Source organism: Pygocentrus nattereri, chromosome 6 (genome assembly GCF_015220715.1).
Source record: "Pygocentrus nattereri isolate fPygNat1 chromosome 6, fPygNat1.pri, whole genome shotgun sequence".
NCBI lineage: Eukaryota > Metazoa > Chordata > Actinopteri > Characiformes > Serrasalmidae > Pygocentrus > Pygocentrus nattereri.
In genome coordinates, this window is record NC_051216.1 from 28,923,401 (window position 1) to 28,936,906 (window position 13,506).

Consider the following 13,506-nt stretch of genomic DNA (forward strand, 5'->3'; position numbering starts at 1 on the left):
AGGGTGAAGGCCATCACAGGCTTCCTCCGAGACCTGGGAAACCAGCCACTGCTTCTTTTCGAACTGCCGCTTACGCAACATCACGGGACAGCCGAACGTGCTCGGAGGAATGTGCTAACCGCCAGATCTGTTATGCCAGCTAGTAGACGACTGCGCTGACTAGCATCGCGTTGAGTGATGGGGGGACAGAGAGGGCCATCCTACCTATCCAGAGAGAGCGAGGCCAACTATGCTGTCTTGAACTCCCAGCTACAGATGCCTGTAGCATCACCAGGGATCGAACTCGTGATCTCCTGATGACAGGGTCAACGCTTAGACGGTTGCGCCACTTGGGAGCCAGGCCCAGCAAGCTTAGACCCATCCCATTTAATCACTGGCCCACGCTAAAGCAGCAAATTCTGGACTTTATTCAAATGCAAGTGTTAATGTAACTAGAGGAGCTGCAGGAGCTGGTAATCCTGGCTAACAAGCTATCTAGCTAAATGCCAGTACCGACAAAGTCCTTTTCAAAGTCCCTCAAAATATCCCTCCCACAACAGTGACAATGCAATTGCAAACAGGGCTGCAAATACATTTCAGTTTTGGCAGAACTGGAGAGCAATGATGAGGAAATGCAATTGTGAATAAGTCAGACCATTAAGACAATAAAAACTGAAATATCAAAAGTGCCATCCTTTCCACATGAACTTTAACAGCCACTACACACAGAAATGTGTTTTGCATTTGAATGGGCATTATTAAAGACAAAACTCATATCGGATGTGGAATTACATCATTGAAATAGCATTGTCAAGTGTGCATTTGAATAAAGTCTGGAATATGTCGCCAGACCACCAAAAACAATTGTTCAAGTTCAATATTAAAATCATATTAATGAAACTCACCTCACAAATAACAACTGTGCAGCGTTTGCTTAGAATCACAACCAACAAAACCTAGCTACCATTTTTAAGCACTAAATCTAGGCAGACCTCATCAGACAGATATGAGAAGTATAACTTTACATAGTACTGCATTAGCACTGATGCTGTCAGCATTTTGGAGATAGTGGAGAAGTACACAGTGTGGATTTAAAGACTTAGGATACATGGTCTTAGGATTTAGAATCATTTGCACAGCTTTTTCAGAGCAAACCACCAAGCACTACATAAACACAGTCAAACACTACATAAACAACCAAGCAGCACAATCACCAACCAGCTCAGTAATACTGAAATCATAAATGCTAGATATCACCAGCAGAGTTATGTTACTTGTTACAGTGCATGTGTGCAAAGCAAGAGATGCATTTTTTTCTACTATGAACTTTAAAATTTTTTGTTTGTTCTGGTCAACAAGCAAGTTTGTGTCTCCTGCCTGGTGTGTCTTGCAGTTTATTTCTACTATTGTGTTATATAGGGCTGCACAGCCAAATTTAGCAGATTTTTTGGATTAAAACATGAAATTAGTAATTGGCCAATATATTGTTTTTATTCATTTATTTATCTGTGTGGCAATTTTACGAGGTAAATTATATGAGCAGGTAAGTGCACTCATACTGTATTTGAATTCTGCTGCTACACCTGTACCCAAATGTTACAGCATGATTCATTGTGCTAAAAACAGCCTGTTACCTCTTACTTTTGATACAGCACTTTACGTAATCTGATTTTAATTGGTTTTAAAATTGAACAATTCAAACTAAACAAATAGCAGCCGACTATATTGCGTAATAACAAGAACTAGAAATGTGGCTGTTTTATGTATCAATTTGGACATAAAATGTGGACGTGAAGAAGAAGGACAAAGAATTTTATGGACTCAGCCATAATGGTCATCCCTATTGCTATAGCTTAATCCCTCCTCCACCATGGCAGCCAAATTAAATCTTTACAACCCCTGTAAAATTGCTGTGCACATCCAAATCCAAGTCCTGCTGCTGCTACTGGTGACAGCTATGCTAGCACAGGATTTCTAAGTCAGGTCTAATTGGTAATCACTGAATTTTCATATGAATAAGTACATATGAATCCCACAGTACGTACCTCCATACATAAAAATGCATATACACTGCTTACTTTTTATACACAGCTATACAATTATTGTCATATAAACCCAGTGCTGTCTAATCCTTTAAAGGCAAGCAAGCCTTTAAGATATTCTACAAATAAATCTTTTAAAGACAACCTCAGCAACAGGTCAAGTGAAGTTCATATTGAGTCTATTTTTGCAGGTGTGAAAGCAAAGGTGCATAACAGCCTTGACACGTTAGGCTGGGCTTTGGCCCTATCCTACCTCACATTGTCATGCTTCTGAATGTAGATCTTGTGAAACATCATATCCTCTTGCTTGGCATTTATGTCGGCTTTCATCTCCATGGCAACATGTCGGGGAAGCACAGAGAGTAGGAGGCGTTCCTTCAAAAGAGGAAGAAAAAAAAAGAAAGGAAAAATCAGATTGCCTTGATTCCAACTATCCCACTGAGGGACATTTCTGACTGAGGGCTCAGAGAACATCTTTTCTGTCTCCTACCCGTCAGAGCCTGCCGAGAGGAGGCGTCACTGCTGACGCCAGTGGCCATCACTGAGGTCATCCCAATATGTATGTAACATAGTGGAGTCATGCATCCAGTGCACTCTTGAAATAAAAGGTCCCAAAAACTGCTCTTTGGAACCAGTTAGGGTTTCCTAAAGAACATTTCAGTGGCTGTTTTTCATTTTCACAAACGTGTGAGAGAATTTAGAAACTTACTAAAAATTTAGAAAAAAAGAACTGTAAACTGTACCAAACCCTAGAATCATACACCATGAACTTTTTAGGAACCTTGTTTTTAAGAGTGCACTCAAAGATAGCAGTTTGGCAACTTCATTACTTTAATCTATCAAAGTTAATAATGCATGAACAACTATTATTTTTTAGTTTATGCATTTTCCTAGTTTAACCCTCCACTCTACACTGTATGAAAGAAAGTGAGAGGCTATAATCTCAGAGGAGCTGGATCCACTGACTGTAAATATCCAATGAGTCAAACACAAAGCCTGTGAGCCAAGTCTGGCCTGTGACACAGTCCTATTCGGCCCACAAAATTGTTTCCATTTTCTATTCTTATTAGCCCGTTTCACCCTGAGATGCAGTACATGCTGGGGACTGTAGTGCAACAAGTGGGTGTTCGGACCCCCTTCCCCCAACAACATTCTATGAGCCAGCGGTTCCCAGAAAAAAGATGTCTAGTTCAAGCAAATAGGCAGTTTTAAAAAATATACCTAAAACAATTTATTTTTATTTAGAATTATTTTTTAATAAAGTAGTTAACACCTATTTTGCTGTTGCAGTTTTGGCATATTTTGAATGAACAACCTACACCAATATAGTATAACATTATGACCACCTCCTTGTTTGTGCTCATTGTCCATTTTTTCAGCTTTACTTGCTCAATAGGTGCACTGTGTAGTTCTACAATTACAGACTGTGGTCCATCTGTTTCTCTGCATACTTCGTTAGCCCCCCTTTACCCTGTTCTTCAGTGGTCAGGACCCCCCATGAACCCTCCTCACAGAGCAGGTACTTTTGGGTGGTGGGTAATTCTCAGCACTGCAGTAACACTGATGTGGTGGTGGTGTGTTAGTGTGTGTTGCGCTGGTCTGAGTGGATCAGACACAACAGTGCTGCTTTTAAACACCTCAGTGTCACTGCTGGACAAAATAGCCCACCAACTAAAAATATCCAGCCGACAGAGTCCTGTGAACACTGATGAAGGACTAGACGATGACCAACGCAAATTGTGCAGCAGCACATGAGCTATTGTCTCTGTCTTTACATCTACAAGGTGGACCAACAAGGTAGGGGTGTCTAATAGATTGGACAGTATTTAAAAACTCCAGCAGCACTGCTGTGACTGATCCACTTATATCCGCAAAACACTAACACACCATCACACCAGTGTTACTGCAGTGCTGAGAATGATCCACCACCCAAATAATACCTGCACTGTGGGGCTCCTGTGGGGTGGAAGAACAGGGTCACAAAGTATGCAGAGAAACAGATGGACTACAGTCATTAATTGTAGAAATAACAAAGTGCACCTTTATAATAAGTGGAGCTGAAAAAAATGGACAATGAGCATAGAAACTAAGAGGTGGTCATAACGTTATGCCTGATGTGTGTATATTATATAGGTCATATACACCATTATTGGTTAAATCAGGCAACTACTGCAGTTATTGGACATTGATGCTAAAAAAAAATTTATTAATTGTGATTTACTACACAAACTAAATGTAATTAACCACAATTATTCATTTTAATTGGTTGACCGTCCTACTTCAGTCATTACGCACTGACTCCTCAGACACTGATTAAAACTAGCGCTGGACCAAATTTTAATGCCAATTCTGTGTCATGATTAAAAATGATTCTTAATCTAGGCCTAGGCATTATCTAGATCTGGAAAACAGGTCCCTATATAGTAATTGTCTCATAACAACTTCCCCCATCTGTACTGTCATTTCTTTGAACACCTTCCCCAACAACAGAGAAAGGCCCATTTAAAAGTAATTAGAAGTTTCATCCAGAGATTTGTGTTTAAGGAAACGTTTTTTTTTTTCTATTTATTTTTAATGTAATACATCTTATCCGGGGAAGATGTCCAAGCCAAGGCTGAGACATCCGTATAAAAATAAAACTGCTGCTGCAGCACAGCGCTGAGCTCCCAGCTGTGCTGCCTAGAGTGCTCTTCTGCCTCACCTGCTGTTGGTTTTCTCTCTGCGAGTGAAGGCGGGCCTGAATGCATTCTCGGGTCTCCTGGAAGGCCTGTCTCTGAGAGCCTTCCGCTGGGTAGTGTGTACACACTCCTACTATGTTGGTGCAGGAGAAGATCAGCACGTTGGACACAAGCTGCGAAAGAACAAGAAACAAAAGCAAAACTCAGAACTCAGAGAACAGAATGGAAGCATATGTTAGACTGATCGAGATCATTCTTTTGCCACATTTTTTTCTTATTTGCTCAAGAATGCAGGGAAAACTATCAGAGAGAGAGAAAAAAAAAAAAAAACGTTCTGCAACTAATAGTATGAGAAAGGTTTAAAAATAGACGCACCAAACTGAGCACAGGCCAGTCTCATATTTGGCTTGTACACAGTGTACATAACTTGGGTTTCTATGATAAGAAGAAAGCACCACTTTAAAATCTGGAGTTCCACAGAGAGACCCTGATAAGCCAGGACAGCAGACAGTAGTGGCTGTTTAGTGTCTGCTTGTTTTAGTTTATCTTAGTCCAAGTTAGTAAGTCTCTCTCTCTTTCTTTGTGGCCTAGGCATCTTTCCTTCCCCCAAAACATTTCCATGAGTTGCTCTTTCACAGACATATCTTGGCCAAGACCTCAGCCAGACAGCAACAGCAAGCCCTCCAGCTTAATATAGACCATGTGTACATGTGGATTTGTGTGAATGCATCCACTGAAATATGGAACAGTTTATTTCAACAGGTTTATTTCAACACACTTTGAATAGAAAGAGCACATGCAAACTAGGGGTGGATGAAGACTGCCAGCTGACACATTTCACTAGTAAATAAGAGCATTTGATTATTATTATTGGTCTGAACTTGTAATCATGGCTTATGCACGCTCACATACTTTCCCTTTTGAACTTGTACAAATGGATGGAGTAGTGAATAACACCACTAGTAGGGGTTGACAGATTTGCACTGGTAACTAGGGTCACCAAGCCAAAGAATTTTGAGGAAAAAATAAAGAATTTGTGGTTAGAATAAAAGCAAGAGTAATTGTAAGTATGGTGTACATAAAATAAAGAAGCATGCTTAAGGACCAAAAACCAGTCAAATGTTGCTTTGAGAAAGTAAACTACACTGTGGTGATAGTGGAGGTTCCCCCTGAAGTCATTCAACTTAGGTACTGAGATTGAAGAGTGATTTCTGTCATAAGAGTATCCAGTTCTCTCCATTGTAATGATACAACAGTTACCACAATTGCACAGCTACAAAACAACATTCAGCTTCCTAACAGTAATGTTCACTATCTGGCTTCCTTTTGCAATTCCCAGCTAAGTGAAAAAATAAAATTAATAACCAATAATTAAAACACTCAAAACACCACTCTCTCAAAAATTCACTTCAAAGCAGTCCTTCCACCTTTAAGATACATCAGAAGAAGGTTTTCCTTGCTTATGAACTGAAAAATCTTGCTCGACAAACTCCTGCGGCACTGCTGGAAGACACGAGCAGGCATATTTACAGCAGATGTAGCGAGGGTTACATTTTTCATTTTGGCCCAAGTGTTCCTTAAAGTCATGGCTAACTTGAAATTGAGACTGAAATCAAGGTGGAACTTCAGTCAAAAAAGAAAAATATTTTGGACATATATTTCAGAAAGAAAGATTTTTTAAGGTCAAAAATGTCTATGTGCTCTGAGAGAAGAGGAGCAATCGACTGTCATTACCGGCCATTTGTTTGAAAACAAAGGAGGGTCCTTCTGAGGCCTAGAAGAAGAAAGGAACTGTCATACTTAAACCTACAGTATCTCACAGAAGTGAATACACCCCTCACATTTCTTCAAATATTTTATTATATCTTTTCATGGGACAACACTATAGAAATAAACTTGGATACATCTTAAAGTCAGTGTACAGCTTTTATAGCAGTATAGATTTATTGTCCTCTGAAAATGACTCAACACAGCCATTAATGTCTAAATAGCTGGCAACACAAGTGAGTCCACCTCACAGTGAACATTTTGTGACAATTGTGTCGTTGCCCTTCCCTGGTGTCATGTGACTAGGTAGAGTTACAAGGTTCCAGGTGTGAATGGGGAACAGGGCTGTTAAATTTGGTGTTTTGGGTACAATTCACTCATACTGGCCCCTGGATATTCAACATGGCACCTCATGGCAAAGAAGTCTCTGAGGATGAAAGATATAGAATTGCTGCTCTCCACAAAAGATGGCCTAGGCTATTGGAAGATTGCTAACACCCTGAAACAGAGCTATAGCATGGTGACCAAAGTCATATAGCGGTTATACAGGTTCCACTCGCAACAGGCCTTGCCAGGTTCGACCAAAGATGTTGAGTCCACGTGTTCAGTGTCATATCCAGAGGTTGGCTTCAAAAAATAAACGCATGAGTGCTGCCAGCATTGCTACAGAGGTTGAAGAAGTAGGAGGTCAGCCTGTCAGTGCTCAGACCATACGCCACACAATGCATCGACTTGGTCTGCTTGGCCATCGTCCCAGAAGGAAGCCTCTTCTGAAGCTGACGCACAAGAAAGCAAGGAAACCGTTTGCTGAAGACAAGCAGTCCAAGAACATGGATTACTGGAACCATGTCCTGTGGTCTGACGAGACAAAGATAAACTTGTTTGGCTCAGATGGTATCCAGCATGTGTGGTGGTGCCCTGGTGAGGAGTACTAAGGCAACTGTCTCTTGCCTACAGTCAAGCATAGTGGTGGTAGCATCATGGTCTGGAGCTGCATGAGTGCTGCCAGCACTGGGGAGCTGCAGTTCATTGAGGAATACATGAATTCCAACATGTACTGTGAATTCCAGGCCCAAGAGGGATAAGGCAGTGCTAGATAATAATGGTGGTCACACAAAATATTGACACACTGAGCAAAATTTGGACGTGTTCACTGTGAGGTGGACTCACTTGTGTTGCCAGCTATTTAGACATTAATGGCCGTGTGTTGAGTTATTTGACTACAGTAAATCTGTACTGCTATACAAGCAGTACACTGACCAAGTTATATCCTAGTTTCATTTCTGTAGTGTTGTCTCATTAAAAGAAAATATTTGCAGAAATGTGAGGGGTGTACTCATTTTGTGGGATACCGTATATGCTAAAGATGGCTACATTGTGGCTCCCTTCTTTGCATTGTAAAACTGACTACAAATGTGGTTATCAGCTCAATACCAATCAATCCTACAGGATAAGAATAAAAATGGTCCATTATTAAGGTGAAACGTAGACTGAAGAAAAAGGACGCCCTTAGTAGGGGTGGGGGAAAATCAATTCTTGGATGCATCGTGATTCGGATGTGGACGATTCTGAATCAATTCACAAAATGTCACATTTATTTTCTAAATTTTAATTGATAAAATAATATTGACAGAACGCAGAAGACATAACTTTGCAAAGTGCGGAAGTGCAGCGCCCAGACAGTCTGTGGCGGCACACTATATTAAATGCTAGCGCAGGGGTCACAATCCAAATATCAAGAGTCATTTTGTCTTTCTAATAAAAATCAAACCACCTTTGGAGCCACAACATTGAGACCATCTTGGCTACAAATATGTTTCAGTATGGGCTAATGTCCTAGTGCAGGCTAAAAATATAACACAAACAAAAACGCAGGCTTACTTTGCTCTACTTTCAGCTGTAGCAGCTTTTCTTGCATCACCAGCTAGATGACCTTTCCAAACAGGAGAACAGTATCTCATAAAATGTCTCTCAAATTTTCTACTTTTTACAAGGCTAGAGTCAGTTTCTCATTCTCCATCTTCTTGTCTGAATTTTCGCACTCCACCTTAAATGGTGTCTGCGGTGCAAGAATGTAACTGCTGCACCATTTACGGTGGAACGTTTCACATTTGTTTAGTGCTTGATAGTTTCTTGTTGCAGATTAAATGCATCAGGAAACCAGCTGGGGTGATTATAAATGCAAATAAGTCCATGTCTCCAAATTATTAATGTTCATCTTAAATCTTTCTCTTTGCCTTGTTGTTAGCTACTAGCTAGGTGAACTAGCAGTTATAGGCTACATTAATTCCAGCGCTTAAGACCATTTACTGGTAAAACTGTGCTTGAATGATCAGCACAGCTTAATTTTACTGCAAAGTATTTTATTTTTACCTAGAAATCTAATTCTGCTGTGGAGTTGAAACAGGCCAGTAAAAGAGCTGCAGGTTGCCGACCCTTGAACTATACGGAAGCACTGGCTTCTATGGAGTTGAGGAGGAAAACCATATCTGTGGGGAAAACCATAGTACAAGTTTCCACCCATTATCCACCCAGTTGAAGCAAGAAATGTCAAAGCTTTCACCCAACTCTGAAAGGGTGAAGCCAATTATAAATTTTATCGCAACTTTTATTGCCAAGAATTTGTGTCTGTACTCACTCACTGAGAACAAGAACTTCCACGCTATGTTGCCCACTTTGGAGCTGAGATGCATCATCTTTTCTTAAAAGATATTTTAGTGAAACAGCCACCCAGTTCACTTGAGACATGACTTCTGTTTGATTTATTAATATGTTGAAATTTAAAAGTACCACACAGTGAGAAAAAAAAATCATGTATAGAAAAGATGCATTAAAATGCATGGCAGCCTCTGAATCGTAATCGAATTGCAAAGTGTCAAGAGACCTCCCCCCCCCCCCCCCCCCCCCCACACACACACACACACACACACACACACACACTTTCCACCCCCACACTTAGCAGAGAATAAAAGATACACCGTCCATTTAACACAGAAATATACAGGTAATCTGACAATACATCCTTGAAATGAGTGACTAAATATTGACAAGGCATCATCTATTACCCTGCAAGTCTAAGAAATGGTCTACGTGAGCAAGGAATAAACTGTTGATAACAGCCTTGTTTAGCAGTGTTATGGTGTTATATGCTATAATTACTTCAGATCACTTGATAAAACTTTTCATGTCATTGAATCTGACATTTAAATGAATGGATTTACAAGGTTATTTTTAAATTCAGTACATTTTGTAGTACCATTTAGCCATGTGAATACATCTCCCACAGCTTTATTCCACAACACTGGCATTTTTTTCTTGGCCTGGAAAGCCATTTCATTTAGGCCAAATTAACTTGCAATTGGGCATTTGATATCTTCATGCAAACTGGATTACTCGTCTCTCTAGTGTATTATATTCAGCGTAGAGGGCTTGCAGCCCTGCAGCACGTGCTGTATACAGTGCCGACTGCATGTCTCTTGCAGCTGTGCTCCAGCTCCATCTCTTCCACTGGCATGGAAGCACGCACAGACACACATCAGATAAAGCTTCTAGCACGCCAATGCATATATTCCCAAGAAACAATCCTGTTCTATTTATAAATTTCCACCTCCCTCGCTGCCCTTATTAGGAAGCTGACAGAATGCCCTTGTCAATGAGTGGGAGGATGACCAACAAAAACACCAACACTACTATTCAACAGTGCAGTACTGAAGAGTGATCAAATAGACAGCAATAATGTTAAGTATTCTTACTGTTCCCCAACATAAAAGCACAATTCTCCCATCACTGATCTGAGGTTATTATGCTTTTCCCCATTTACTCTTAATTGTCACTACAGTGACTGGACATAAGGAAAAGAAGGGAAATCTGAGCTCTACTGTACAGAATGCTTACTCTCCATCAAGATCAGTCAATGCAGCAAAGCGCTGATGCTACGGACCTGAGCATGAGGGGGAGCTCGTCTAGTCTTTGAAGAATGCCAGAGAGCCTCCCTAGTCCCTACACTTGAGCCAAGCTGACAGCTCAAAATCTTGTAGTCTCAATGGAGATGGAGAGCATGGAAGGCAAAAGCACTTCAATTTCATCTTTACATGCTGAGATGTGGCAGGAACATGAATTAAAGGTGCACGATATGTTGCCAGCTGATGTACTGTTGCTGATAAATACGGAAATCTAATTCCTGTCTTTCATTGTAATTGGCCTTGGATGAGAGTGTCTGCCAAATAATATGGATGATCAAATGTTTCTCAAACCTGGCACTAGAGGCCCATTGCCCTGCACTTCAGTGATTTCCCTGCTGTGTTAAATTATAAATGGTCCTTTTTTTTATACTTTATATTTTTTATGTCAATTTTCAGTTTGTGATATAATTTGAAAGAACTTGTTGGCCTCTACAAAGTATGTTAATTGCATGGAGAAAAAAAAAACTTCAATTCAACTTGCCCACAATTCCCACATAGATGCGCTCCTACTAAATATTGCTAAATATTTACATTATATAGTGTAAAGGTTACAGCATGTTTGATTTAGCCCTGTGATGGCTATGTAAAATTAATCGATGACCTTTAACACGTCTTACCCATCATAACCATAAATAGGGCCAAAAATAAAATGGTTCAAAATGGTACTAAAATACTGTTACATTAAATTACATTAAAAGAAAACATTTTTTCCCTTCCCCTGAAAACTAACAGTGACAATATCCTAAATGGATGGATGTCACCATCAGTTAGGACTGCAAAACAAACCCTTGCTCGCTTTTATGCAGCGTTGGACCCACTAAATTAGATATCCAAGCACTTCTACTTGTAGTACCTGCATTGCCTGTCCCATTTCCTTACAACACATGGCTACTATAATGCATATAACAGGAAGGTTTAGACCCATTAGGGAAAGCAGCACAACAAACTCAGTCTGTTTAATGGATGTTTGAGTGCACTACTCAGCCAAGCCCATACTGGTATTGGGGAAGTAACATGGAAAGCGAAGAATCTACTGTGAACCTACTGAGCACCTAATAGGTCTCTATAGCAACTCAGAGCTGGACAGTACAACAACCTCATTAAAGAAAAGAAAGATTGAAAGGCAGATGTCTTATCTGCTGGAGAAAGACTTTTCAAAAGTAGAAGGTACAACAAGCTTTAAGGCAATATCCGGCGGTTGGGGGGGAAGAAACTCTTGGCCCATCTGGACCCAGTTTCCCAAAAGCCTTGTAGTGTTAAGATGATCATCTTAGGTGTGAGAGATTTCCGAAGTGATAATCACTCGAGCATTTTATCCTGATGGTCGGTGCTGTAATGCGTTTGGGATATGAGGCCCTGATCTACGTGAAAAAGACGGGGAAAACGAACAAACAAACAAACAAACAAACAACTCTACATTGGTCACAATCCACGATACCCACTGCTCCACCACAAGGTATCGGTATTTTCTTAAAAGCTATTTTATCTTTTTTTGTAGCTGAACAAAATCAAGTTCTCACTATCACTGCATTTTGGTGCACTTTAATACAGGGTGGTGTTCTTAAAGCTACAAAATACCTAAATAAGCCTTTTATGACAACTGACTTAAACTGACAATAACAGTCTTATTCCAACAAGCATCAGTGGTCAAAGTCTGCTTTAGTCAATGCTGGGGTCATCCCTACATCTTTAGTACTGCAACAATTAAACACCCCTTTAAGCATGTCATTCAAGTTTCTCACAAGTCATTCATTTAATTGGTTGAGTTCACTGTTAATTATCTCGCACAAAAAACTGGAGTGCTGTCATTCAAGTGTTTGAGCCTGATGCTTAAACCAGTCAGATTTTAGTGCACGTGATTTCACAGCAGGCCTGCTTGACATGGTCTGCGTCATGAAATTACCATGGCTGCCAATTTTTGTCCCTAGACTTTAATTCCAGTTAAAAAAAAAAATAATACACGGCTTAACTGTTTAAGTAAGCATTTTGGTTTACAAATTCAGGTGCTTTATGTTGAAGTGTCTTTCAAGATGCCCAAAAGGGTTGTTTGGAGTGATACCACAGAAGAACCACACACGGTTCCCTCAAGACATTTTCAGAGTTTTTTTTAATAAATCAAAATCACTGAAAGGACTGATTCTTTTGAGAATCCAGTGGGTTTTTTTTGGGTTCCTGAGTGGTGCAACTATCTATGCCCTATCATCAGGTAATCACGAGTTTGATCCCTGGTGATGCTACAGTCATCCGTGGCCAGGAGTGTAAGAGTGCACGATTGGCCTTGCTCTCTCTGGGTGGGTAGGGTGGACCAAGTCCCCTGCCGCTAACACTCATCATTAGCGCAGGCGTCTTAGCTGACATAACAGAAGTGATGGTTGCCACTTTCCTCTGAGCCCGTTTAGCCATCCTATGATGTTGCGTTAGTAGCAGCTCCAAAAGATGTGATGGAGCTTCACAGGTCTCGAAAGAAGCCTGTGGTAGCCTTCGCCCTCCTAGTGCTGTTGGTATTGTGTGACTGGGGAAATCCTAACTAGTGGGTAGAACTGGACACCTATAAATTTGGGGGGGTTCTTCTATGCCATCCCTCTCACTGTGGTGGTTATAAACAAGAGTAGATACAGACTGAGGAGTCACTCCAATTCCAAAACACACCCATTGAATAGCATGGCTGACTGCAGGCGGGCTGTGTTTACAGAAGTGTAGCGCCTCAGTGCTCGATCCAGCCTTCATGGACAGTAACTAGGGAACAGGCTGAGCACCACACAACAAAACTTCAAGCAATGATTAATGATCACTGGTGGGACCAAAAAAAGCCCACAGAGAAAGCTGACTTGCCAGTCAATACTTGCTTGATAGTAGCTCAGTTTCCATCAATGTACTACTTCGTTAATTCTGACAGATCTGATTTAAAAAGCTTGCTGAAAACGGTAGATATAAAATAAAATTAGCTTTGAATACATTTTTTGGTAGATTAAATTCTACACTATAATGTATAAATGTAACCAACATGCATTTACTTAGTGTTAAGCCAATATCTGGTTATTCATTTATTCCTTAATACATTCGTTTATATTCTATACT

At 40.4% G+C, this 13,506-nt stretch overlaps 1 protein-coding gene across 3 annotated transcripts in view; it reads right to left on the minus strand.

The window, feature by feature from the left end:
* The window catches only part of adcy5 (adenylate cyclase 5), a 102,630-nt gene that overhangs the window by 45,109 nt on the left and 44,015 nt on the right, over window positions 1-13,506 (minus strand). For all 3 annotated transcript variants that reach the window (XM_017709534.2, XM_017709533.2, XM_017709532.2), the window contains exons 2-3: window positions 4,723-4,872; window positions 2,275-2,396 (exon numbers count right to left, since the gene is read on the minus strand). In XM_017709534.2, the coding sequence (XP_017565023.1) occupies window positions 2,275-2,396; window positions 4,723-4,872 (272 nt within the window). The remainder of the gene's footprint in view (window positions 1-2,274; window positions 2,397-4,722; window positions 4,873-13,506) is intronic.